A 23,457-nucleotide genomic window follows, 5' to 3' on the forward strand; every position below is an offset into this window, starting at 1 on the left:
TAAAGGTTTAAAAAAAAACCCTGAATTCTCAAAAAATTCGACTTTTATTACAAAATAGATAAAATCTGCTAAGAGTTCAAACAGTTCTTATTGAGGGTGCCGAAACTCAATGAAATCAGTTGAATCTTTCCAACTAAAAGATTCGATTCAAAAATGTTACCAATGACCCAATAAATAGAAGCGGGCACCTTAAATAAAACTAACGAAAGAAATAACAGCTCAAAACGGTGGAATAAGCCCCCAGAGCAAAAAATTTACCGAAGGGGAGCATGTTTACTGCATGGCACTTCAAGATGAGATTCATAAGTTCAAAATGTTATTCCCAATAGAAACCCTTATACAGAGCGCTAAACTTGTTAAGTCAACGTCCGCTTGAAATCCAGACGTTAATTTCTCTGCAGTGGGAACAGTAGCTGTTTTGACGTACCCGTGCAAGTTTTCTGCGCCAAAACATCTTAACTTGTGGAAACCTCGTAGTGTAGCTCTCTAGAATAAGCCCAGTGCTTCTCATTGATGGTCTTAATTCGATGAACGTTCTGTAATTCCATAAAAGCTTACTGTTAAATCAATGGAGGACAATGATTCGCTTTTTAACGAAAGCTTACTGAAGTCGTAAATATGGCCTTCACTTGTTGCACAATGGTCATTTACTTGTAATCTAAATGTTTTCAACGAGTTGCTTTGAGTCAAAATGCTACAAAGTTTGGGTAGCCAGTCTTCGCTTACTTCATTGCAGATGTTGACCGTCAGATTGAATATCGTTATTGATGTGTTGCACGCCAAAGAATCAACCAGGCAGTTCAGCCACTCGAAATCCGGGACACTGTACTGATTCACTATCAGAGTAAGTGTAGTCAGTGACTTGTTTGCTGCTAAAGCCCCCATGAAAACATGTTGGCGTAAGGTGACTTCTCTAAGGTCTTCGAAGTTGTTAATGGTCAGAGTGAGTACACGTAACGATGTATTGTTCCCCAAACCAAAAAAAGGGTCTAGTCCCCACTCTTGGTAAAAGCTACTGTAGTTGTTGATTGTCAGACTTAATGCAGAAATCGATGTGGCAGCCATGGCATTATTCAGACTGTACACCCAAGGGTCATCAAAGAATTCTAACGTGTCCGGCGGGAAATACGCATGTCTGAAGTTGTTGACTGTAAGATTGAGCGAAGTCAGCGATGCGTTTTCATTCAGAACATCACAAAGCCAGTATTTCCAGTCTTCCCACTCGTAATTGTTGATTTTCAGACTGAGCTCATTTTTTCCGCCGCCTTTAACTGGAGGACAATTATTGACAAAGCAATCTAGACCACTAAACAATTCATCTGAAACTACACACGAGTCGTTCACACTTAGGAGAACTGCCGGGTTGTTTTGTGACATTTCTTGAAGGACATCCTTTCCCTTTAAGCTCACCTCCCCCAATATGTTCAAAGTAAGGCAAGACAGAGCCTTGGGTGGCTCAAAACATCTCGCTATACAATCAGCAAAACCATCAGTTAATCTGCCGCGGACATTTACACTCAGACTACACAGCGGAAATTGTGCCAATAAATCGCATAAACCTTCACTCCCTTCTAAATTCAACTCGCCCCAAAGGTTGACAGTGAAGTGCTGTTTTGGACTTGGGTCATTTGTAAGGACAACAGGACGTAAAGAGGCTACATGATTGGCTGTCACTTTGCTGCCAGTGTCTGGGTGAAACTCAAGGACAACTGGTGCCTTCTTTGAGAAACGCAGATTCTTCAAAACGGTATGCCAGTTTTCAGGGTCCTGTCCATAGACGAACGCTCTGAAACAATTTAATGAACGATTTTTTATAAGTCCTCTCTCTAACAAACTGGCACCAGAAATACTCAGATTTCCATTGACTCGAAGATCAAAAGAGTTTAAAAAGGTTGGACCTCCAAGTCCTTTACAAACTGCAGCAGCTAACGAATCCTGCATGTCACCACAAATAATTAGAGACAGAGACGTTAAGGATTTGTTTGTAAAAAGCTTTTCTAAGGCCTCTATTGCAGTTTCACTCATTGGACCATAAATCTTTAAAACAACAGACGTAAGTGGTGTAACAGCAGATAATCCTTCTTCAAGAGCAGCGACCCAAGCCTCACGCCACTCTTCCGACAATGCAAATGTCACTGTTCTTAAGGTCTTGCTTGCAGCTAAACCTTTACCAATGATAGCAGCCGCATCATGAGGTATGTCGTTCGACACTGTAAGGATAAACTCCAGTAAACTGGGGTTTGCAGCTAACCCATGAACCAGAACATTGGCTTCTTTTGTTGTCAACTCAGGGTTAGAGAAGCTTAGAGTCGTAACGTGCGAGCAGGATATGAGGAGATCTGCGACAGTCGCCATTTCGTTCTCGTCAAGACGGTCTGAACTAGCCACAGTAAGTTTAACAGGCTGCTGTAAAGTTGAAAAGTTTTGGCAGGCCTTCAAAACATTAACAAAGTACCGGCAATTCAAGTGATCGTCTTCATCATCATCAGGGTAAATCGAGATCTCCAGTGGAAATGGTATGAAAGAACAAAGAGTAGCCGCCATTCGTTCAGCATTTCCACTTTCAACAAAGCTCTCAATGAAGAAAGTTGCTTCCTGATAACTGATATCGGGCCAGCCTACCCATCGAAAGCCGCACAGCTTCTCGCCAATCTGAGTAAATAGAATGATTGCTTCCTCACCTAGCATACCAGCTACAAATAGAAATACTTGTGGATATTTTTCTACCAAATCATCATGGCGTAAATGCTCAAACACGTTTAACTCGTTTTTTCGTAACTTGTACGCAATATATGATGCAGCCAAGAACTCTTGAAAAGACTTATGAAGAAAGCAGTATTCATGTTGTGGATTTAGTCTCTTCAAACTTTCCTCCTTGTAAAGAAGACCTAGTCCACGAGCTACCAACTTCTCATTTTTCCTTTCCAATTCTTTCAATTCGCCTTCACGAAAACTATGACGATCGTTCAGCAAGCATTCCCAAGCTAGCCTTCCAAGTGCAAGGATGTCCTTTTCAAATTCTTTCTCCAAATCTCTGTCGTCTTTATGGGCTTTTCGACCGTGTTTTGAACAATATCTTCTCAAAAGGCACCGGACAATGATTTGGTAAAGCTCAGTACGGGAAGATGGAAGTTTTCCTGCATAGTCTTCATAAATAACACACAGGAGAAGTAGATTTAGTGGATTATTTCGGAGGGCATGTAATGATGTGTTCTCTTTGATTTCTTCAATGAGCCTTTCACCCTTCAATGAATGCTCAGGACCAACATTCTTAAAATGTTTCCTGATATACTCAAAAGCATCGCTTTCAGTGAATCCTTCGATCTGTAAAAGAACGTCAAAAACAAACTCCTTTCTCGCGTCAATTCCTCTCTCTTGTCGACAAGTGGCCAAGACATAACAAAATGACAGTATTCTTCTGTGAAGAAGTTCATCCACATGATGCTTTGATTTTTCAGGAAGCTCGTCTAGACCGTCCAAAATAATTAAAATTTTCTCCTGATTATGAATGTCGTTTAGGAATTCCAGTACCTTTTCCTTGATATTTTCATTAATATCTTTTGGCAGAAGTTGCTCAATGATGGCATCCATTATACCTCCATCAATGTCACGGCATTTTAATAGCAGCACAAGTTCGAATTTGGGAAAGGCAAACGTTGTTGCAGTGTTTTGATTTGCCCAGTCATAAGCAAGTTTAAGGCAAAATGTTGTTTTGCCAATTCCAGGGTTTCCCTCAACAAGCGTCATGACATCCTCACCTTTGTCAAGAGCCCTGAAGATGTCATACACATTCACCTCATCACATTCTGGTTGTGGAACACCCTCGTCTCTGTTAACAAAGCTTAGGATGTCATCATACATGTTCACCTCATGACTTTCTGCCTGTGTAACAAAATCGCCTAGGAGAAGATTCTCAAAGATGTCACCTGCGTTCACCTCATTCCCTTTTGTTTGAACACCTGTTTTTGATCTTGAAACAATTTTCAATCTTGTGTAGACGTCTTCAAGAGGCAACTGAATAGTGTTGTCCCAAAGAAGTGGCCTCAACTTAGCCCGTCTATTGTACTCTTTCTTGAGCAACTTCACAACGACTGAGTTGTCGGTTACTGCTGGGAAAATTAAAAAGAAGTAATGATCAACATTATTATGAGAGAGATAGTAAATATATGGAGTTCATTCATGTAATAAAAAACCGTCACAATGTCACATAATAATAATAATAATAATAATAATAATAATAATAATAATAATAATAATAATAATAATAATAATAATAATAATAATAATAATAATAATAATAATAATAAAACAACCAAAAAATGAGTCATAGACAGGGAATGAGCCCATGACTCTTTTATCAATGTTCAATTTACAGCTTCTGGCTAGTGGGTTCCAATCTCCTGCTTGCATATGTTCAAACAAAATTCCTTCAGCTAAACCTCCTCTGTTTCAGTGCATGCCAACAAGACCGGCCACCATCTGTTTTGGAACAAGGGGAAGTTTATTGATAAGGTTTACATTGGTATACATGCAGGGTCAAGGTAGCGGTCCACATCAGGCTACACCCTAACTAATTGAATAGACATTCGGGATGGCTGGATACTAACGATCAAGAAACACAACAGGAGACTGGAGCAACTGCGGCCCACTGAGGGGATGGTTTCTTCTCAAAGCAGTGAGAATTGAAATCAGCCAATCACAGCCAACCTTTGTGATATAAATACTGAAGCGTAATCAGTCAGCCTCATTGCCTGATGAAGACTAGCAGTAAGCAGTTTAAACGTCACAATCTTCAGTATCATGGGGTTTTTGACCTTTTTTGTTAAAAATAGGGAAATAAGACCTTAACTTTGCTACAAAATAATTCTAGAACAACGAGAGGAGAGAAAACAACTCAATTCTTGAAAGGAACAACTCTTGATCTGTTCCAGCGCATTTTTGAAACAAAAATGAGAGAACTTGAAAAACATTAGCCTAATATTTTTCAAGTTTCCATCCATTCCGACCTACTCTATCTCTAGCTAGAGGCACTAATCGACAGTTTTATTGTACTGGGGTGACAATTTATAACAAACCTAGACAATTATTTTTTGTTTCTGTTGTCAGACAAACATTTTTGGGTTTTGAAATGACATCAGATTTTCGTGATACTCCCCCTTTAAGTGACTACTGTACATTGTGAGTCAAACAATTATTTTATTTATGATGATGACAACGACGATAACGGCGATAATGACAATTAACATTATTATTATACACTGTACATTCTGCCACGATGACCAACAACAACAAAACTTCGTTTATTCGTTAAATTTGTTGTTTCAAAATTCAGCAATTAATACAAGGTTGTACTACGGGTTTAAATGATTGAGAGGAAACACAAGAATTTTTTTAGGCAAATGTAATCCTACATCTACATGCAGCTGACTGTAACAAGACACGTCTCGCTTCGGCCTCAGTTCACTTGAGAAAGTACTTTGATCCATGGCTGTTAACCCTCCCTGAAAAAGCTACACAATACTTACCTTCATGGTCATCTGTTGCAAGTCTTGGTTTCTTTGGAACTGGAGTGCCACTTAGATATAATGGTCTTTTGCCCTTTTCTGTGGCTCGACTTTCTGGTGAAGTGGATAAAGAAAAATCAGCATTAGCCATATTGACACCAAAGACTGGTTATCTGTCCAGGAAGGAATCATGACGGGATCAAAGGCTCCTGTGAGCCAACTCGTGAATGCAGATGACACATCACTAATTGAAATTAAAACGGCTACGGGCACTTCCTTGAAAGCTAAAAGAAATTATATCTTTGCCCGATTATGTAACGAGAAATAACCATTCTTGTACTATGCAAATCGTTTTGGCCCTCGTGCCCATCTTTGCCGTGAGCCCACCCATAAAAACCGCCAGCTACGCAGGCTACTTTGCTCGAGCTGATCTCACGAAAGCAAATCTGTTGAATAAAGTGTCGCACTACATTTCATGGCCGGCCTAAATGCGTGAAATTTTTCCTTTGGAGTTCAGTCCATGCAATCTTCAAGTAAAAATAATTTGAAATATGACTAACTCTTGCTAAATAAGAATTATTTCAATAATAGCTAGTTGTCATCTGTATTTTGCTTCAATATTCAATGAACGTACTGAAAAGGTTTTGATCCTGTACACATGCATTTCAATAAATTCTGCACGGTATGTATTAAACAGTTGATCAAAATTCATCGACCGCGTCCTTTTGCTTTCCCAATGTAAATTGCGAAAATGAAACATTTTTTCCCTTTCAAACCTCCATGAAAGCTGAAGAGATCAAAAATTGTTCATTTCACCAGAAATTTGCATAATTTTGTTAACAAAGTCACTAATGCGTGATATGGCACTTTCCGCTTTCGCGTGAAAACTGACAGCCAAACTAATGTTTTTCAGCAAACTAATCTACAGTACCTGATATAATACTTTTGTATGAAAAGCAAAAATATGATGAAAGATGTCGAGTTTTCATGTATGCTAAAAGTTATGATTAGCAGTGAACTTATCAGTTAAGAGTGCTTCTTTCAGCCAGACATTTTCTGGCGGGAAATATTTTTTGGCGGCAAACTTTCATGTCACGTAAATGCTCTATAAAAAGCGTCTTGTTTATTCAAAGAGCTTGCCGACAGTTCACTAACTGAAGTTTTAAATTTAATTATTTTTAAATTCAATTATTTTTACATTCTCAAAAGGCACCGCACTTTGCGGAAAAAAACGAAAAGACCTATAACTTTGCTCAGATTCAACGAAAAATCTCCATTCTTTCACGAAAATGATTGTCACATTATTCTCTACAGATTGTATAAGAATATCCTGATGCGCCGTGAACAGAAAATTTTCCCGTGTTTTTTCCACTAATTGAATTTTTCAGTTCAATTATTTTTAGATTCTTAAAAAACATCGCTGCCATTTTGTGGAAAAAAACGAAAAAGCCTGTAACTTTGCTCAGATTCAACGAAAAATCTCCATTCTTACACTAAAATGATTGTCAAATTATTCTGTACAGATTGAATGAGAATATCCTGATGCAACGTGAACAGAAAATTTTCGCGTGTTTTTTCCACTAATTGAATTTAAAACTCATTCACTGCGCATGCCCGAAAGTTAACGACAGAACCAACCAACCAAGCGAAAAAGTCCACCATCGCTATAACTCTTTCATTGCGCATGCGCGCATTCACAAGTTAAAAATGGGGCAGTTATAACTTTAGGCCCGCAGATGACTTAATGAGTAGATTGGTTTCCAATTGAGTGCCGTAAAACTAAAAGCAAAGTAATTACTCTGGCCAATCGCAACAGATGTAAACAACAAAATGAGCCAATCAAAATTCGAAGCAAACACATGTAACTGGTGCCAAGCGTGGGAAAACGCGTGAGGCGAAAACACAACTGGTTTTGGTTTTGATTCCCATTGGTTGAGAACGTGGCATGAGTTTTGTTAACCAGTCACAGAGCATAGTAGTGCAAAACCAAAGCCAACGAGAAATTACTTTCAATACTCAATTGAAAATCGCTCAGTATATAAACTCTGTTCCTGTATCAAAGTACAATTAACTAAGCTTTCTCTAAAAATGTTTCACACAACTTTGTCTCACGAGAAATTTGTGACATTTGTAACACCCTGCAATGGATATGATGTTTTTCCTGTTGCCAAAAAACTATTCAACCATAGTCCCATACTTTAGCAATAATGTGTGACTACATATGCCATTTGGGTCTTATTGGAGCTAAAGTTACATTGGTTGAAAACGACCAAACTGGATGCTTCAGTGCACATGAAGCCACACAAGTTCACCCTATCAAAGGTTGTCAATGATAATACTATACCTCTGTGAAGAATCCCAGCCTGCATGTGTTCTTGATGAGCCTGGGAAACCATGGGGGTTATGAAGTCCTTGCCTTTCATCAATGAATCTTGCTTATCTTCTTTGTCTCCTGACAGACAAGTAAAACCCATCTTGTAACAACTTTCATGATACTTTCAGATTTCCTAGTATTTTACCATCAAGTACTTCTTTTTGTGGGGCAAGAGGAAGGAAAGGAAGTTGCCACTTCAAGTTTGCTGAATAGCAAAAAAAAGGTGCCATCTGAAGGCTTCTCTAAATGTACCTTATACAGTAGAGCCCGGTAACTCGAACTCTAAAGGGAGACGAAAAACTGTTCAAGTTAGCCGGGGTTCGAGTTATCGGGGTAGATAGAAAAATTCGACTTTTCATGTAAATAATTTATAGTTTATTGATTATCAGCACTTCAGTATACAACCCAAGGCAAATTAAACTTACTCTCATCAGAAACTGTAAGTCCCATGTAAGCTGAGGCTTTCGGGTCAAAAAAACACTTTGTCAACATTTTAAAGAAAGAATTGGTCGGAACGCCTTGGATGTGAACAATATGAACTTGTACTATGAACATTTTGTTTTCTTTGTGACAGCTTAACAGGCAGTACATGCAGTTTGACTAAAAAGATGGGAAATGACTGTCAAATGCGTGATCTGTTGCACTGATTAAAATTAAATTGCTTTAGAAGTGTCAATCCCAGTGTTTTTTACCGATAACATGGCAGGAGGAGCTAATGGGATGACATCAGTGGTGAGTTGCAAGAAACAGAATTCAAGTTATTGGGGTAAATTTCGATCAAGGGAAACAAAATTCAGTTCGAGTTAGCAAGGAATTTAAGTTATCCGAGTAAAAGTGACTGAAAAGTAGGATCAAATCCAAGGGAAACGGGACTTAGTTCGAGTTAGTGGGGAGTTTGAGTTATCCGAGTTCGAGTTACCCGGTTTCTACTGTATTCCCGATATAACCCTTCCCACCGCAATCTAGGGTGCAGAAATCTTTCTGAAAATAAGATAAGTGTTTTATTGGGTGTTTGATTATGAGGATACACAGATGGAGAGCCAATGAAACACACAAAGCACATTTTTTGTTCCATTAAAATAGTTCCTTGCTCACAAAATTTATTCAGGTAGAGTGAAATCATAACCATTCACCCAAAATTGTACTTGTTTAACCAGACAGGTCTTTATTTTTTGTATCTTAAATGTCAATCTGACCAAGCTAAATAAATCTCACTGCAGAGGGCATAACTACCCTATTTGACAAGCAGTTAAGTACATTATGTACATTAATAATGCACTGTTAACAATGTTTTAGTGTGATGCAACAACTATAATACTGCACATACCTTGAGCAATATTCATCATCCTTTCTACAAGTCTGCCACATTGTTCCTCCCAACTGTATTTCCGTGCATATTTTCCACAAAGATCTTTAGCCTCCTCAAGTCGTACATCCCTGTCCTTTTCACGAACAGCCTTGATTGCCTTGGCCCACTCTTTAGGATCTTCTGAATTAACCACACAGAAAGAACCACCTGACACTTTCTTTAAAGCATCTCCCAGACCAGAGTTACCACTGACAAGCACAGGCAGACCAGCAGACAAAGCTTCAAGCGCAGCCAACCCAAAACCCTCAGTTCGTGATGGCATTATAGCAAGATCTACCTCACAAAACAGCCTGGCTAGCTCCTCTCTGTTTTCCTTAAAAGAGCGTACCTTCAGCTGCTTACGGTCAATGCCATGCTGACATAACTTTTCTGCTACTTCATCCTCTTTCCCAGTTGGTGCACCAACAAAGATAATCTGGTAAGATTTTTCAGTCAGCTCAGTAATTGCTCTTGCTGCAATGTCATACCCTTTCAGCAGAAAATCTTCCTTGTCGCCACGCCCAAACACCAAAACACAAAATGTTGCTCTTTCTTCTGTAGCTTGCTTTACATGAGAAAATTCAGAAAAAATGCTTGGAGTGAGCTTGAAAACAGCCTGATCTTTCTGACAGTACCGGAGATAACGAGAGTACTCATCGGCAAGCTTGGGACCAACTGCTACAACTTGATCTGCTGACTCACATAACTTAATCTCTGCTTGGTGCTTTTTCTCACCTTTGGAAATTGCATCTGCATAACCTTTGGACAAAAGTTATAAGCTGTTGTTATTTACATTTAATGTGGCTAAATATGAAATTATTGAGGTAAAGTTAACCTCAAGTCAATGGGTTTAGTGATCTTTCCCTTGGTGTACCTGACCCGTGGAGGGACCCTGGCCTGTGGGATGACTGTAGGGATGGATTGGCTTTTTTTCACATTTTCTTTTGCTGATCTGATTGTTGCAGATTTGCTAAGTGCAATTCTTTGCAGATTCTGGCTTCCTCCCTCCCGCCCTCTTGGTGTAAGGGTATAGGTAAGTATGCTCTCCACTGAATTCCTTCAGTGTGATGGTGCCGGTTGGCTGGATGCTGCATAGGTGGTTCCTGCTCGCAGGGTTGTCAGGAATACGTCAGTGCACTGCCTGAACTGCGCCAGCCCCCCCGCCAACACCTGAGGCACCAATTCCCAAGCTCATCTATTGGCGATGAGTTTAAACATGATGTGCGGAAAAGAAAAAAAAATTCAAATACCTTTGAACATGCCCAGTTCCTCTGGAGCTGTGTGCACAACCTGAATCCACTTGCACTGGTGATGTGTTTGAATGAGTTGTACTTGTCGGCCAAGTGGTAGCCCATGTCCTACCACAAAATCCATGAGATGGTCTTTTGGTACAGATGACAACCAGTCAATAGGCTCAAAACCTATCAGTTCCTTTGCTTCAATGAGACAGACATGATGACCAGAAGCCACTTTCTTATCCTCTTCACTGCACTGAGGAAGATACATACTGACTTCCACATTCCTCTGCTTTGCCAACTGAATGGCAAGTTCTCTGTTAATGGTTGAAGAGCCTCCCTTTGTAGATCGCCATTCACTACTCAACAGAGTAACTTTCAGTGTCCTGTTGGAAGCCAAGCTTGATCCACTTTCTAGGCCTTCCTGTGATGTAGAGGCTGACGTGCTAGGCAAGGAGGAAACCTGAAAAAACATGGCCAGGGACCCTTTTTTAATGAAGGGTAAATATCATTAGAGAAATTTCTTTAAAAAACTGGGTTATTGGATGATGCAATAGGAGAGTTTTAATCAGCTTACATGTAGTAGCCAAACAATATCATTGTTACATTGTAAAAACTGGATTGTTGGATAATGAAATTATGCAGAGCAAGGCAGTGGTCAAAAAATTGCCATACAAGTAACTTAAAGGCCCACATTCACCCAAGATGTATTGCGCGCCGAGGAACAGTTTTCATTTTATTTGAGCGGGAGTCGAGTAAGAAAGCAATAAGCGATCACGAATATTCTTTCCCTCCAGCACGAGTCGTAGAGGAAACCCGCATGAACCGCTTGAGTTCGTGCAGCCAATAAGATCACGCGATTGGACAAAACAGCATTTTAAAACAAAAACAAACGACCGCAATGATTCTTGGGTGAAGGTGGGCCTTTAATAATAATACAGTCAACTCTCGTCTTGCGGATACCTTGCTATTACGGACACCTCAATAATATGGACAGCAGGAAAAATCCCCGGCAAAAATAAATCACAGACGTTTGACTGAAAAAATTCACACTATTGTGGCTCGTCATTAAGGACGCTAACTCACAGTCCCATGGGTGTCCGCAATAAAGGGAGTTGACTGTAATAATACTAAGAAGAGCATAATAATATACTTATTAACTATCCTTTCCCCTTGAGGAGAGTTTCAGGGATATTGTGAAACAAACCGCTCAGAAACAAACATTTCAAATACAGCATAATATGGTTAAGAATCCCAGCTGGCAGGAGGCAGACCATCTGGCTATTTACAAGCCTGGTCCAGGAGCTAAACTTAGGGCTACTGAGAAACAACTTAAGCTAGCAGTCAGAGCGGGACTTGAACCTGGGACTTCTGGATTACAATTCTGACGGCCTAACCACTCGGCTACGCTGCCTTCTTAGACTTTAGACTTGTGCACCTCTATAAGAAGGAAGCTACTGAATGCTCAGCATAAATAAAGGATCAATAAAAAACCTGTGAGAAGAAGAACGACATCTTGAAACAAAAACAAACGTAACTGCACACAGGAAACATACAGTACGTCAGTAACGCTTATCTGTTAAACAGAATTTATAAATCATGTTTGCTTGCCACACAAAACAGAAATATGTACAAGCTTCAGATGAAAAGGGATCAAAACTACATTCCACAGTGGACGATCTTTGTATTAAGTCAAAAGAAATTCAATACTTCTGGCCTGTGCAGTGTATTTACAGGGCATACCTGTACCAACTACACAAGTGAAAGCAAGCCAAACAGAATGCATTTTCATTCTCTGAAGAATCCTCATGTTGTCTAAAGAGCGACTCAGAAATGAATCCTTTTCCAGCAACTGATGAGATCCAAGAAGGATTGAAAATATGTTTTTTTAAATTCAAAACACAGTCAATAGACTGGTGTAAACAACGGAATTAGATCTGAAAATATTTAGCTCCTGCAGCACAACCCTCACACTTATAATGCAGATTGAGGGGATGAAAAGAACACACTCAGACTTCAGCTTTCTGCTGCATGTTGCTACACTGTACAAGATATTTCAGCAAAAAAAATATCAAAAGATAAGTGATGGACTTAACAAGAAACACAAGATCCCGCAACAAGAAAAACAAAATTACTGGTTGGACCCAAACGCTGCATTTATAGTAAAGCTTATTCCACAGTCAGATCCTATCACTGCATAAATTGGAACAAGAGAGGCCATGTTATCATGGACTGAAATGACCCCAGGTAAATCTAGCTAATATGTCTCAAGAATCACAGCCTCTAAACAGAATAAACAAGAGATCAAATGAACAGGCAAAAGCCACAGAACTCATAACACAGAAATGATCTGTGAGATCAAAATGTAACATGCAAATCCTCCAAGCGATCTTTAAAATAATAAAACCCATTACACCACAAATGTACAAGGAGCTAAAAGGAAAATGGTCAGAAGACCAAGATGAGAAGTGGTAACATGTTGGTAAGAGTTGCGTAGACCTTACTTCCAAAACTGACAAAATCAAAAGTGGTTGTGAAAGATAAGACTCCCTTCCTGGGTAGACATCACAATAGCCACGTACTAGACCCATTCTTCCCAAAACTGGGTCATGAAAAAAAATTAATGATACCTATTTTGGCGGGTATTTTTGAAACTTCGGCGGCCAGAGAAAATGGTACATGTACAGGTTCAAGCATGAATTCATTTTTTTTTTTTTTTTTGCAGAAGTGCTTGAATTTATGTAGAATTTTTTGGGCATTAGGTGCACTATATTATAAATAGTACATGTAAGTGGTTTTCAAAACAATATCAATCTTGAGACAGATTTTTGTCTAAGCAACATGTACCGGTAGGTAAAGTTAATGCAGCAGCACTTATAAAGTCTTCAACAAATTTTAAGATGACAAGCAAAAGAACTATTTAATAAATGTGTTCTAAAAAATAAGTCAACAGGAATGTTCTCTTGATCTTTACCCAATATTATGATTAATTTTATTCTAAAATGACAACTTACTTGATGGCCAATTTTGTTACCCTAGATTTTTTGTGACTAAAGATTAAATAATTTAGGCAAAGTTAAGCTTGTGCCAATGCAGTCAGTGGTTTTTCCCCTTGGTGTGTGTGACCTGCGGGGGGGAGGGGGGGGGGGACCCCGGCCCTGACCTGTGGGGTGATTGCAGGGGCTGATCAGCATTTCTCACCAATATTTTACATTTGCTTTGTTTGAGCTGATCTTGGCAGATCATTCAATGCAAATCTTGCAGTTACTGGCTCCCGAGTCCTGTTTGGTTTAAGTATATTTTTGTCAGGTACATGTGCATGTCAGTATCTTCAATAATTTTCCACTGATTCCTTTCAGTGTGATGGTGCCTGTTGGCTGGCTGCTGCAGGGGTGGTTCCCATTTGCAGGGTTGTCAGTGATACCTTTGTGCTCTGCCTAAACTCAGGCCCCCAGCCAACACCTTAGGCACTAGTTCCCAAGCTCATCTATTGGTGACCAGCAGTTCAATTATGTTAGAAGACGATTTACAAAATTAACTAATAGATATGAGATTTTACCAGGGTTACCTTTGTCAGCCTGGACATCACAGGAAGCCTTCAGAAACAAAATTCAAAGTAACGTGGAAACTAAACTGCAATCTGGAAATTAAAAACAAAAAACACTTTCATTACTGTGTCCTCTGATTGCTTCAATTCACCCTACCAAATGGGTAGTTCCAGAAGTATTGTGTGGTTCCAATCCAGCCGTTAAATTGAAAGTCTGACATTCTACCACGCCTGAGCCACAATATCGCGATCAAATTAAGTTGCAATCATTTTTCAGTGGAAAAAGAAATACTGTTAAGTTTTAAATCATAAGATTTTGATTGATGACTGAAACAAGTGGGAGAAATATATACATGTAATATCTGAGCCCTTGCTCAAACCTTTAAATATAAAACAGTAAGGAATAATTATAAAACTAATATGTAATAATTATTTATGGAATTATTCCTTGTCTAATTTGTTTGGTCTTTTGAGATACATGTATTTCAACTCCAGCATTAAGATCAGACGTTTTATGTCATGCCTTCCATTTGCTTTTTCTATTTTGCATTTATTTAATATTCTCCCTCAGCATTCAGCCATTGGTTTGAAAGTGAACCATTTCAAGTTGTGCTTGAGCAGTGTTGACATTTCAGTCAGAATAACTGTTTGGAAAATGTACAACAAATAAAAGGCTGATTCAGCTGAAGCTTTGAAATTTTCCAAGTTTCCAAACGTACAGTCAACAGTAAAAATAATTTTGATTCAATGTCAGACATGAAAAAAAACTAAGATTTGAAATTATGCCGCCTCACTTTGCAAACTAAAGCAGCCATCCTGACACCACACCAAAAGGGTATGAACGGTGAAAATCTAGAAGAACAACTTACTTAATAAAAGCTTGTTACAAGTAATCTTGATATCTTGAGCCTCCAAATGATGGTGAACAGCTCCCTTTAATTAATATAAAAAATAACTAATGAATAAACATAAATTAATTAAAAACAAAATTTATTAAATTAAGCTAATTACCAATAACAAGAAACCCTCCACATTCAAGAGAGTCAGATGAAGTTGCATACATGTACATGTACATAAGTAAAAAAAAAGCTGTTAGTTGAAATTATTTTATATTTTGACAAGATTTTGAGGCAACTGAGGCAAGAAATTGACAGTTTTAAAGCCTGCCTGCTTAGAGAAGTACATGTAAAAGTTTTACATGTATTTACATTGTGCAGTTGCATAAAAAGTACATATTACCCACCCCATTGGAAATTCTGAAGGGGAAGTGGGGTCTTAAAAAGTCAAAATTTAGAAGCAAAGTATACAGCTAAACTGGAATTTCTTGGGGAGAGGGGGGGGGGGGGGGGTGCAAAAGAAAGCCTTTCCATGGGGGGAATATGGATATTTTCTGGAACTGCACATCAATTGTTGCCAGTTTATCGTAACAGGATTATTGAAATTGTCACTTTTGTCCAACCAACCAGGACCTAGACAGTGTTTTGCAACAGTAAGATCTCATACCAAAAACAGCATACAATTTTTATTGTATTTCATGAGGTAATAATAATTAAAAGTTTCTGGCTTTAGTGTTGTGACTTGGGAACTGAAGAATAACAAATTTATTGATCTCATTTTGGGTGAGTAAAACACTTGCAAAACCAGCTATCATGATCACAAAGATGTTCAGCCAATTAAAGGAGAGTTTAATGGTATTAAAGATATTTCTGAGCTGATTTTTCAGAAGGTGGCTACAGAAATTACAGTTTTTTCGTTAACTTTCCTTAAGATATTCATCCCCTTTTCTTTCTTGTTCCTAGCGTTTCCCATTGAATTTCACATCAATAAGTACATAGATTACAAGGGTCATTAGTAGACGTTTGTGAAACAAAAATCTTTTTCTCTCTCCCCCCACCCCCTTGTGCCTGTATATGGAATGCACAGTCAGCCCCATTCTCTCTCAAATGTCTATAAACCGCACAGATCTCAAGGAGGTTGATGAGCTAGAGCATAACGACCAGGTTGGTGCCACTGTTTTCCAAACCCTGACGTCTTGCAATCTTTAACGGAATTGGTGAAGTTCTTAAATCCACCGAATTGAAATCACTTAGACGGGAGACTAACAAGTTGCGCGTGTTAGTGGGTCCTCCCGCTTCACAACAACAGCAAGCGCCGCCAGTACCGCCCCTTGTTGCATTGCCAGAACTGCGTGCCATGACCCATTTGGCCCAGACGGGTGATCGATGAGTAGACCAACTTGGCATTGTTTGTTCTGATGACAGCAAGTCTGAGAATGAGAGCGACCCTATTCAGCAATCAGCACTTACCTCTGCACCTTTCTCGCATCCTGTTAAGTTGAAATCAGGCCAGGAGGCGAAAGCTACCAGCGAAGTTTTGTACCTTCAAAAATGGCCTCTTAGTTTTCTTGGTCTTACACGAGCACCGCGCGAGGTCAAACACAAGGAGTTAACATTAGCCGAGTTCGTGGCTGGATACGCTCAAATTTTGTTATGTAAGGATATTAGTCCTTTAGAGCACACAGAAAGAGAAAAGCATCTCGTATCCTTAATGTATTTCGCACAACAATACGAATGGTCAGCCATTCTTAATTTTCATGGTTCAGTATTGCTCGAAATTGAGCGTGGACTTGTTAAATGGGGAGACTCTTATATTCATTTGGAAAGTAAAACCCTTTACGGGCACCCATTACAGGAGAAATTGCCGACTTCCTCTTCTTCAGCGCCAGTTTTATTTTGTCGAGATTATCAGCGAGACCACTGCATTAGCACCAAAGACCACTTCGGTTTTATCCGTGGAGGGTGCAAATGGTTGAAACATATCTGCGTGGCATGCTGGACTCGTCTTGGAAAGCAGGAGTCGCATCGGGAGAATTCTTCTGATTGTCCTCTAACAGCTCTGGCTGCAACCGATTCACTGGCGATGCCAAAAAACTAGACTAGGTTTCGCCTCCTAGCCTTCATGGAACCGAACCTGGGGGCGTGCACGTTTTGGATTTTGGTTGCAGTTCTGGACCATTTACTCGTGACTTTTTATTGCAAGACTTTTTTCCTGCAAGACATTTCGATTCTGAACTGACAACGTTTTCGTGCCCCAGTTCTAGTTTTTCTCCTCCAGACAGTGGGTTTATTCAGTTTTCACAATCGAGACATTCAGTTTTTGATTATGTGACACTTCCTGTCACGCGTTCCTTTGTCGACGCTCATTATGCTGTCTTTTCTTCTGTACAGTTCAATTACGCAGGACTTCGTATTCCCGTTCCTTCTCGACTGAATATTCCAGTGTGGCATGCCTTGCTTCAAGAATAACTTAATTATTTGTCTAGTTTATTTATGTTTCAATGTTTTGTCTTGTGCTGTGTCAGGGCTCCATTTAAACTAGCTTTGCTAAATTGGATGCCCCTGGATAAATATTGAATTCAATACAATAAAAAAAAAAAAAAAAAAAAAAATATGAGGACAGTGTAATTTGTGCCTTTTTGGAATTTGGCTGGCCCCTGGGTTACACTTCCCAGACCATTCCATTGTTTGACCTTCGTACCCACCTTGGTGCGTTGAACTTTCCTTCCGGCATTCAGGGCCATATCAGTAGCGAGATTTCACTTGGTCGAGTTGCAGGACCTTTCGATGCACCACCTTTCCCTGACGGTTTTGTAGTGTCTCCTCTAAATATGGTGGCCAAGCGCGAATCTCAGGAACGAAGAGTAATCATGGATATGAGCTGGACTTGTGGCTCATCAGTTAACGATGGTATTCCTTCAGGTTCTTTTCTTGGCGAGCTCCTTGACTTGACTTATCCCACCATTGATCATGCCATTGTCTCGGCGATTGTTTCACTCGGTTGAGGTTGCATACTATATCAGCGCGATCTCCGAAAAGCGTACCGCCAATTCCCCATCAATCCACATGATTATCATTTACTTGGTTATAGCTGAAACAGACAATTTTACTTTCACACAGTTTTAACTATTATGATGGGTCCCTGTTCTGCCGCAATGGCATGTCAGCGCTCCACATCTTCAGTCACTTGGATTCTCATCCGGTGCGGACTTCATACATTTAATTATTTTGATGACTTTATTGGTGTTTCCCCGCCGATTTTGGCAACCTCGCATTTCAATGAGGTTGGAGTCTTACTGCAACATCTTGGATTAGAAGAATCTATTGATAAATCATGTCCTCCTTCTACAGTAATGACGTGTAGGGGTGTAAAACTCAATACTCTTGACATTACTTTATCTGTTGACTCTGACCATTTAGCCGAAATTGAGAACTTGTTACACACATGGTTACATAAACGTACATCAACGAAATCATCTCTCCAGTCACTGGTAGGCAAGTTGGTCTTTGTATCTAATTGTATCCGCCAAAGTCACGTCTTCCTTGCGTGGATTCTTCATTTGTTATGGTCGGGAAGATTTAATCATCATCATATTAATCTCAATTCTGAATTTCAGAAAGACATTCAATGGTGGTGCAGGTTTTTGCATGACAACGGTGTGTCCATGATTACCGCACATACCTGGTCGTCTCCTGGAAAGGTATTTACCACCAACACTTGTTTAAGCGGTTGTAGAGGCCTTTGCATGTGCGCATTCTTATTTTCATGCGGAGTTTCCAGAGTTCATCTCCATCCAGCATCTTGACATTAATTCCTTGGAACTTTTGACCATTGTTGTTGCTCTTAAAAGGTGAGGCCATCTTTTGTGCGGCCTTCGTTTAACTGTTCGGTGTGACAATGAAGTCCCAGTCACTGTGTTGTACTCGGGATGATGTCGCAATGCATTTATCAATTCTTGTCTGTGAGAAGTCTGTTTCTTAGAGACCACGCACGAGTTTGAGATTTGAGCAGTTCATCTTCCTGGTGTGTTGAACAGTGACACTGACGCACTTTCAGGCTGGAATGTGCCCTCACGTTCCAACGAACAATTCTTACACCGTGTTCACCATGATCAACTTATTCTTGCTTTCTTCCATTTAGACAGTCCTTTCTAATGGAGCATTTTGTTTGTTTTTATCGTAGATTTCTTAGCATTGTCCGCATTGAGAAGGATTAGAAGTCCACCCTTCGTTCTGCCTATAGCGCTGGAACACTTAGTAATTTAACCCTTTAACCCCCAAGGCAAAACGACATTTTCTCCAGATCCAAGACTACAGACTCAATGTGCATGTATGATATACCATTTTAAAGCTACTCATGAATGTAGTTTATAACTGATATAATTATGAATGAGAAAAGTTATGGCTTTGAGATAAATGGCCTTAAAACGTAAAAATTTTAAAGTTCAAAAACGTCCCAATCCTTGTGTATATTAGGTATACCTCTAAACTATAGCTCATTTTGCAGTTCTCAACACGTTCATTAATGTGAGAGATGTACTAAGACCCACAACTTCTAGGGGAAAAAAGTTGAACAGTTATGGGGGTGGTCAACATATCACATATGGGAGGGGGTTAAGATTTTATCCTTTTAATGAGTAGATCTTCACAAGATCATCTCTGTGTCAAAAATTCATAGAAATCTGTCAAATATTGAAAGAGTTATGGAATTATGTGCCAATTGGCACTCTTGGGGGCTAAAGGGTTAAGGACTCAATTTAAAGCCTTTTTGTTATTTTGTACATATTTCCGATTTACCCCGATGCCAGCTGCATTGGATACTATTTGTCTGTATGTGCAATTTATTAGTCGTACTCTTAGTCCCCCACTATTCGTAACTATTTGTCAGGGGTTAAGCTGTTACATTTGTTTTCAGGGCTGGATTTTCCCTTTAATAAGGATTTTCTACTCTCGTTGACGTTGTGTGACATAAATTTCCTCGCAACGCGCTCCACACCCCATGCAGAGCTCCCCCAGTTACTCCTGATATTTTGTGTAAGATTTCTAGGGTTTAGATTTTGAGAACGATCCTACATGTATTTCGTGCACGTTATGTTGTGCCTTTTTATTTACCTTCTTTTTAAGGGGCTGTTAGCAAATATAGTACCTCGTTCACGTATTTCTAAGTGCTTTGATCCTTTGCGTAATCTTACTCGGAGCGATGTTGTAATCAATCAACATGGGCTCATTGTCACTTTTAAGTGTACCAAGACTATCCAGTTCGGTGAGCGCAAATTGCATTATTCCTTTGTTACGACTGCCTGGTTCTCCCCTATGTCCAGTCTCTGTGTGTTAACATATGGTTTGTCTCGTTCCCACTAGTTCTTGGTCTGTCTTATTCATTTTACCTAGCCATTACGGTTCTACTATTCTCACTCAGGATCATTTTATCGCAGCCTTCCCTCGGGCAATTTCTGCTGCTGGTCTTCCTAACGCTTTGTCCTATATATCGAGGTCATTCTTTCCGTCAAGGTGCGGCCTCTTGGGCCTTTAATCACGGTGTACCAGGAGACTGTGCAAGTGATGCGTATAAGGCTTATTTAGAATTTAGTGTCGAATCCAAGCTCGCCTTCGCTCAGCAGCTTCGGTTTGCTGTTCTTTCTAGTACTTCGTAGTGGTTCAGTGCAGTTTTTTTTGGCCGTTCCGTTTGGTGGCAGAGAGGTTTATTAGGCATATCGTTGGCTGTTGTTAACTTTTTGTTCGTATCCTTAACAAACTTCTCTTCTTGCCAAAAAGCGAATTGTGTTTCATTTGTGTTAGGGGGCGTAGCTGAGGAATTTACCCCCTTTGGACAAGCACGTGTTCAAAGGAATTAATTGTGCAACACACACCCTTTAGTATCAGGTGATAGGAGTTTTGTGTTTCATCTCGAGTCAGTTTTTACTTCGAGCATTAATACCAGTGTTTTGTATTGCACTGTTTCGTTTCTTCTTTCCACCCACCCACCCGGGGTGATTTTTATTTATGTCATAGGGTGGCAGAGAGATTTATAATTTAGGCATATCGTTGGTTGTTGTTTACTTTTTGTTCTTATCCTTAATAAACTTCTCTACTTGCCAAAAGGCGAATTGTGTTTCATCTGTGTCAGGGGACATAGTTGGGGAATTAAGTCTAGTGAGGGAAAAAGTCTTACAAGTGCAGCTCCGGCCTCGTCTTCAATATGCTCCTAGTTATCTCTTGAGCTAAACAGGTAATTATCAGTTACTCGGGCAGAGACTAAGGGTTGCATATAATTTGTGAGCTTTGCTTGAGGAGGTAACAGTCCTTGGCTGTAGAAAGTAGGTCATAGGGATGATGTCTAGTCGGGCAGTGTGAAATTATTGGGAATTTTTGACCCGGCCAAAGACTTAGTATTTTGTGTTGTTGTTAAAAACTGCTGTTTGATCTTCCTCGTTCAAATTTTTTGTTTACGTCCAGGACTTAACGTAAAATGGCGAAGCATGAGCAAGAATTGGCAAGGATTTTCCCTTCGAAAAGCGCGAGTTTGAAAAGCAATTTGATTATTTTTCGCTTTTATAACTGTAGCGTTGTTAGGCTGGTGATCAATTACCTCTGAAGTGGCATTTTAATTTCCAGATGTCCGACCATTGCTGCATGAATCTAGAATGAAGACAAAAAATCAATTTAAAACGCTGTCTTGCTCCCATTAAGCCGATTTTGTTGTAGAAAGCTAGACTTGAGTACTTAAAGACTGGATTTTGGGTGAGATTTAAGATGCATTGGCACCATTAATAATTGCCAAACGTACGTCACACTTGTTTGGTCGAATCACAGGTCGTTTCATTTCACTCAGATGTAAATGTCGTGTCTATTTCCAAGGAAAAGCCCCTCTTTTCTCTTGCATACTATTCTCAGACCTTACTTTCTTGTAATGAACCGTAACTGAAGTCTTGTTAATGACAGCCTTATTCCTTCAGGGTAGAAAGTCTCAAAATGTGCTCAATTTCTGTAGCCACCTTCTGAAAAATCAGCTCAGAAATATCTCTTCACTTAATACATGTATCTCATTTGCAAACAAGAAACTCAGTTGTAAACTGGAAATCAGGGGTTTATTTATAAGTGAGAAATTTTCTGGCTGATCATGATTCAAGATGAACAGAGAAAATCAGACAAGAAAACAGTTTTAGTATCCTCTGGACTGGGGGATAAATTATTGCATATTAAAAATGTCCACTGATCTCACTGTTGTTTTATATTTATTATTTTGCCACTGGACCTGAGAGATTAAGACAACAAATAAACAAACAAATAGGGTACTACCACAAGGTTTATAGCTTAATAAGATGACATGAATCAAACTTTTTCCTCTAAAATTCGTACAAGCATAATAATTGTAAGTCTTAAATTTTGAAACTTTCTTCGGTGAATACGTTAAAGCTTAACTTGACTGTTTTCACCATCGATCGTCGGTGCTATCCTTCAGTTACCAACGGTGTCAGTGATAGCCAGCGATCAAAAATAAATCAAATTTATTTAGCTTCTTATATACAGATTGTCACGCGATCCGTCTCACAAAATTACGCGCGTTTGTTTCCTGACGCCAGATTTCGGAACAGTAGTGTGTACATATTCCGACATTTATACTCGCTGTTTGTGGAAGAGGGTTTGTATTACGATGGTATACAGAACTTGGCTTCATTTTATATTCACATCGAGGCTTTATTTAACTTAAAGTTTCCATAAACTTGTCTTAAACTTACCTTCTGGCATGCGGAAAATCTGAAGCCAAAGCGATCACGCTATTCCCAGCAGCCTACATATTGAGACTCTTGTGACTCGATGAAGTCAGCCCATGGTTACACGATTGATAACAGATAAGAAAACGCGAAAATTCAAAGAAAAAAGACACAAAACAAGAGTAACCTGCACCCTGATGAAGAACTCTATGGCTGCATTTGGTCCTGCTACTCCCTGGACTTCCGCGTTGCATCCAAATATGGTAAAGAAGTTATTTCATTGGTCAAATTGTGTCACATGGCTTGTCATGAAAATCTGGACGAAAAATTTTCAACGCTGGACAAAGAATCAAGGATTAAGGACAAGGAAATGGATATTTGAGGGCATCGAAAGAGAAAAACAAAACAACAACAAAAACAAAAACAAGTCCAAAATAAGGAACACCCAACCAGAGGCCCGTTTCTCAAAAGTCCCGGTAACTTACCGGGCCCGATAAGTGTCTTTGGCGATAAATGTTTTTTTTATATAAACAGAAGGCAATTTTTGTTAGCTTTGAATACTAAATTTTTAAATCTTAAAATTCTACAAAAACATTGGCAGGGTACCATGTCTGTAATCACTGTGTAATCCGCGAAAAAATATTTAAAAATATACTTATCGCAGGACCGTAGCAGGGGGAGGGGCAGGGGGGGGGGGGGCTTGAGCCCCCCCAGAATTTTTGGAAGTTTAAAAGCAATGTGCCCAAAAGTATATAATTAAAACAAATTAATGTTGAATTCTGACGCTGCAAGTGCCTTTTTACAACCTTTAATAGTCTTTTTACTACCTGTCAGTTTCCTTCGCTAACAGGCACTCCTATCTTGTAGATCGGAAATATGAATCAAACTGGATTGAAAT

The 23,457-nt window shown here is 39.4% G+C and overlaps 4 protein-coding genes and 2 pseudogenes across 7 annotated transcripts in view; all 6 read right to left on the reverse strand.

The window, feature by feature from the left end:
* LOC146472178 (uncharacterized) overlaps nt 1–7,891 on the reverse strand; it is a 137,781-nt pseudogene extending 129,890 nt beyond the window's left edge. Inside the window, exon 1 of the transcript XR_014866593.1 lies at nt 7,849–7,891. The product of XR_014866593.1 is annotated as an uncharacterized LOC146472178 (transcript). The remainder of the gene's footprint in view (nt 1–7,848) is intronic.
* The window catches only part of LOC146472173 (uncharacterized), a 241,432-nt gene that overhangs the window by 193,112 nt on the left and 24,863 nt on the right, over nt 1–23,457 (reverse strand). For 2 of the 3 annotated variants that reach the window (XM_085119566.1, XM_085119565.1), the window contains exons 4-5: nt 7,849–7,956; nt 5,526–5,618 (exon numbers count right to left, since the gene is read on the reverse strand). The exons of the other annotated variant lie outside the window; for it this stretch is intronic. In XM_085119566.1, coding sequence (XP_084975692.1) covers nt 5,526–5,618; nt 7,849–7,956 — 201 coding nt within the window. The remainder of the gene's footprint in view (nt 1–5,525; nt 5,619–7,848; nt 7,957–23,457) is intronic. 3 annotated transcript variants of the gene reach the window in all.
* Nucleotides 1–23,457, reverse strand: part of LOC146472187 (uncharacterized) — a 155,072-nt gene that overhangs the window by 4,538 nt on the left and 127,077 nt on the right. The window lies entirely within an intron of this gene.
* LOC146472188 (uncharacterized) overlaps nt 1–23,457 on the reverse strand; it is a 118,271-nt gene that overhangs the window by 4,538 nt on the left and 90,276 nt on the right. The gene's annotated exons all lie outside the window — the stretch shown is intronic.
* LOC146472189 (uncharacterized) lies at nt 520–3,861 on the reverse strand (annotated as a pseudogene).
* LOC146472190 (uncharacterized) lies at nt 7,961–10,924 on the reverse strand. The gene is made up of 3 exons (XM_085119615.1): nt 10,477–10,924; nt 9,206–9,985; nt 7,961–8,083 (listed from the first exon to the last, which is right to left on the reverse strand). The coding sequence occupies exons 1-3, from the start codon at nt 10,730–10,732 to the stop codon at nt 7,992–7,994; spliced, it is 1,128 nt and encodes a 375-aa protein (XP_084975741.1). The 5' UTR covers nt 10,733–10,924; the 3' UTR covers nt 7,961–7,991.

The sequence above is a fragment of the Pavona decussata genome, unplaced genomic scaffold, assembly GCF_977016875.1.
Source record: "Pavona decussata unplaced genomic scaffold, jaPavDecu1.1 SCAFFOLD_100, whole genome shotgun sequence".
In the NCBI taxonomy this organism is placed as follows: Eukaryota; Metazoa; Cnidaria; class Anthozoa; order Scleractinia; family Agariciidae; genus Pavona; species Pavona decussata.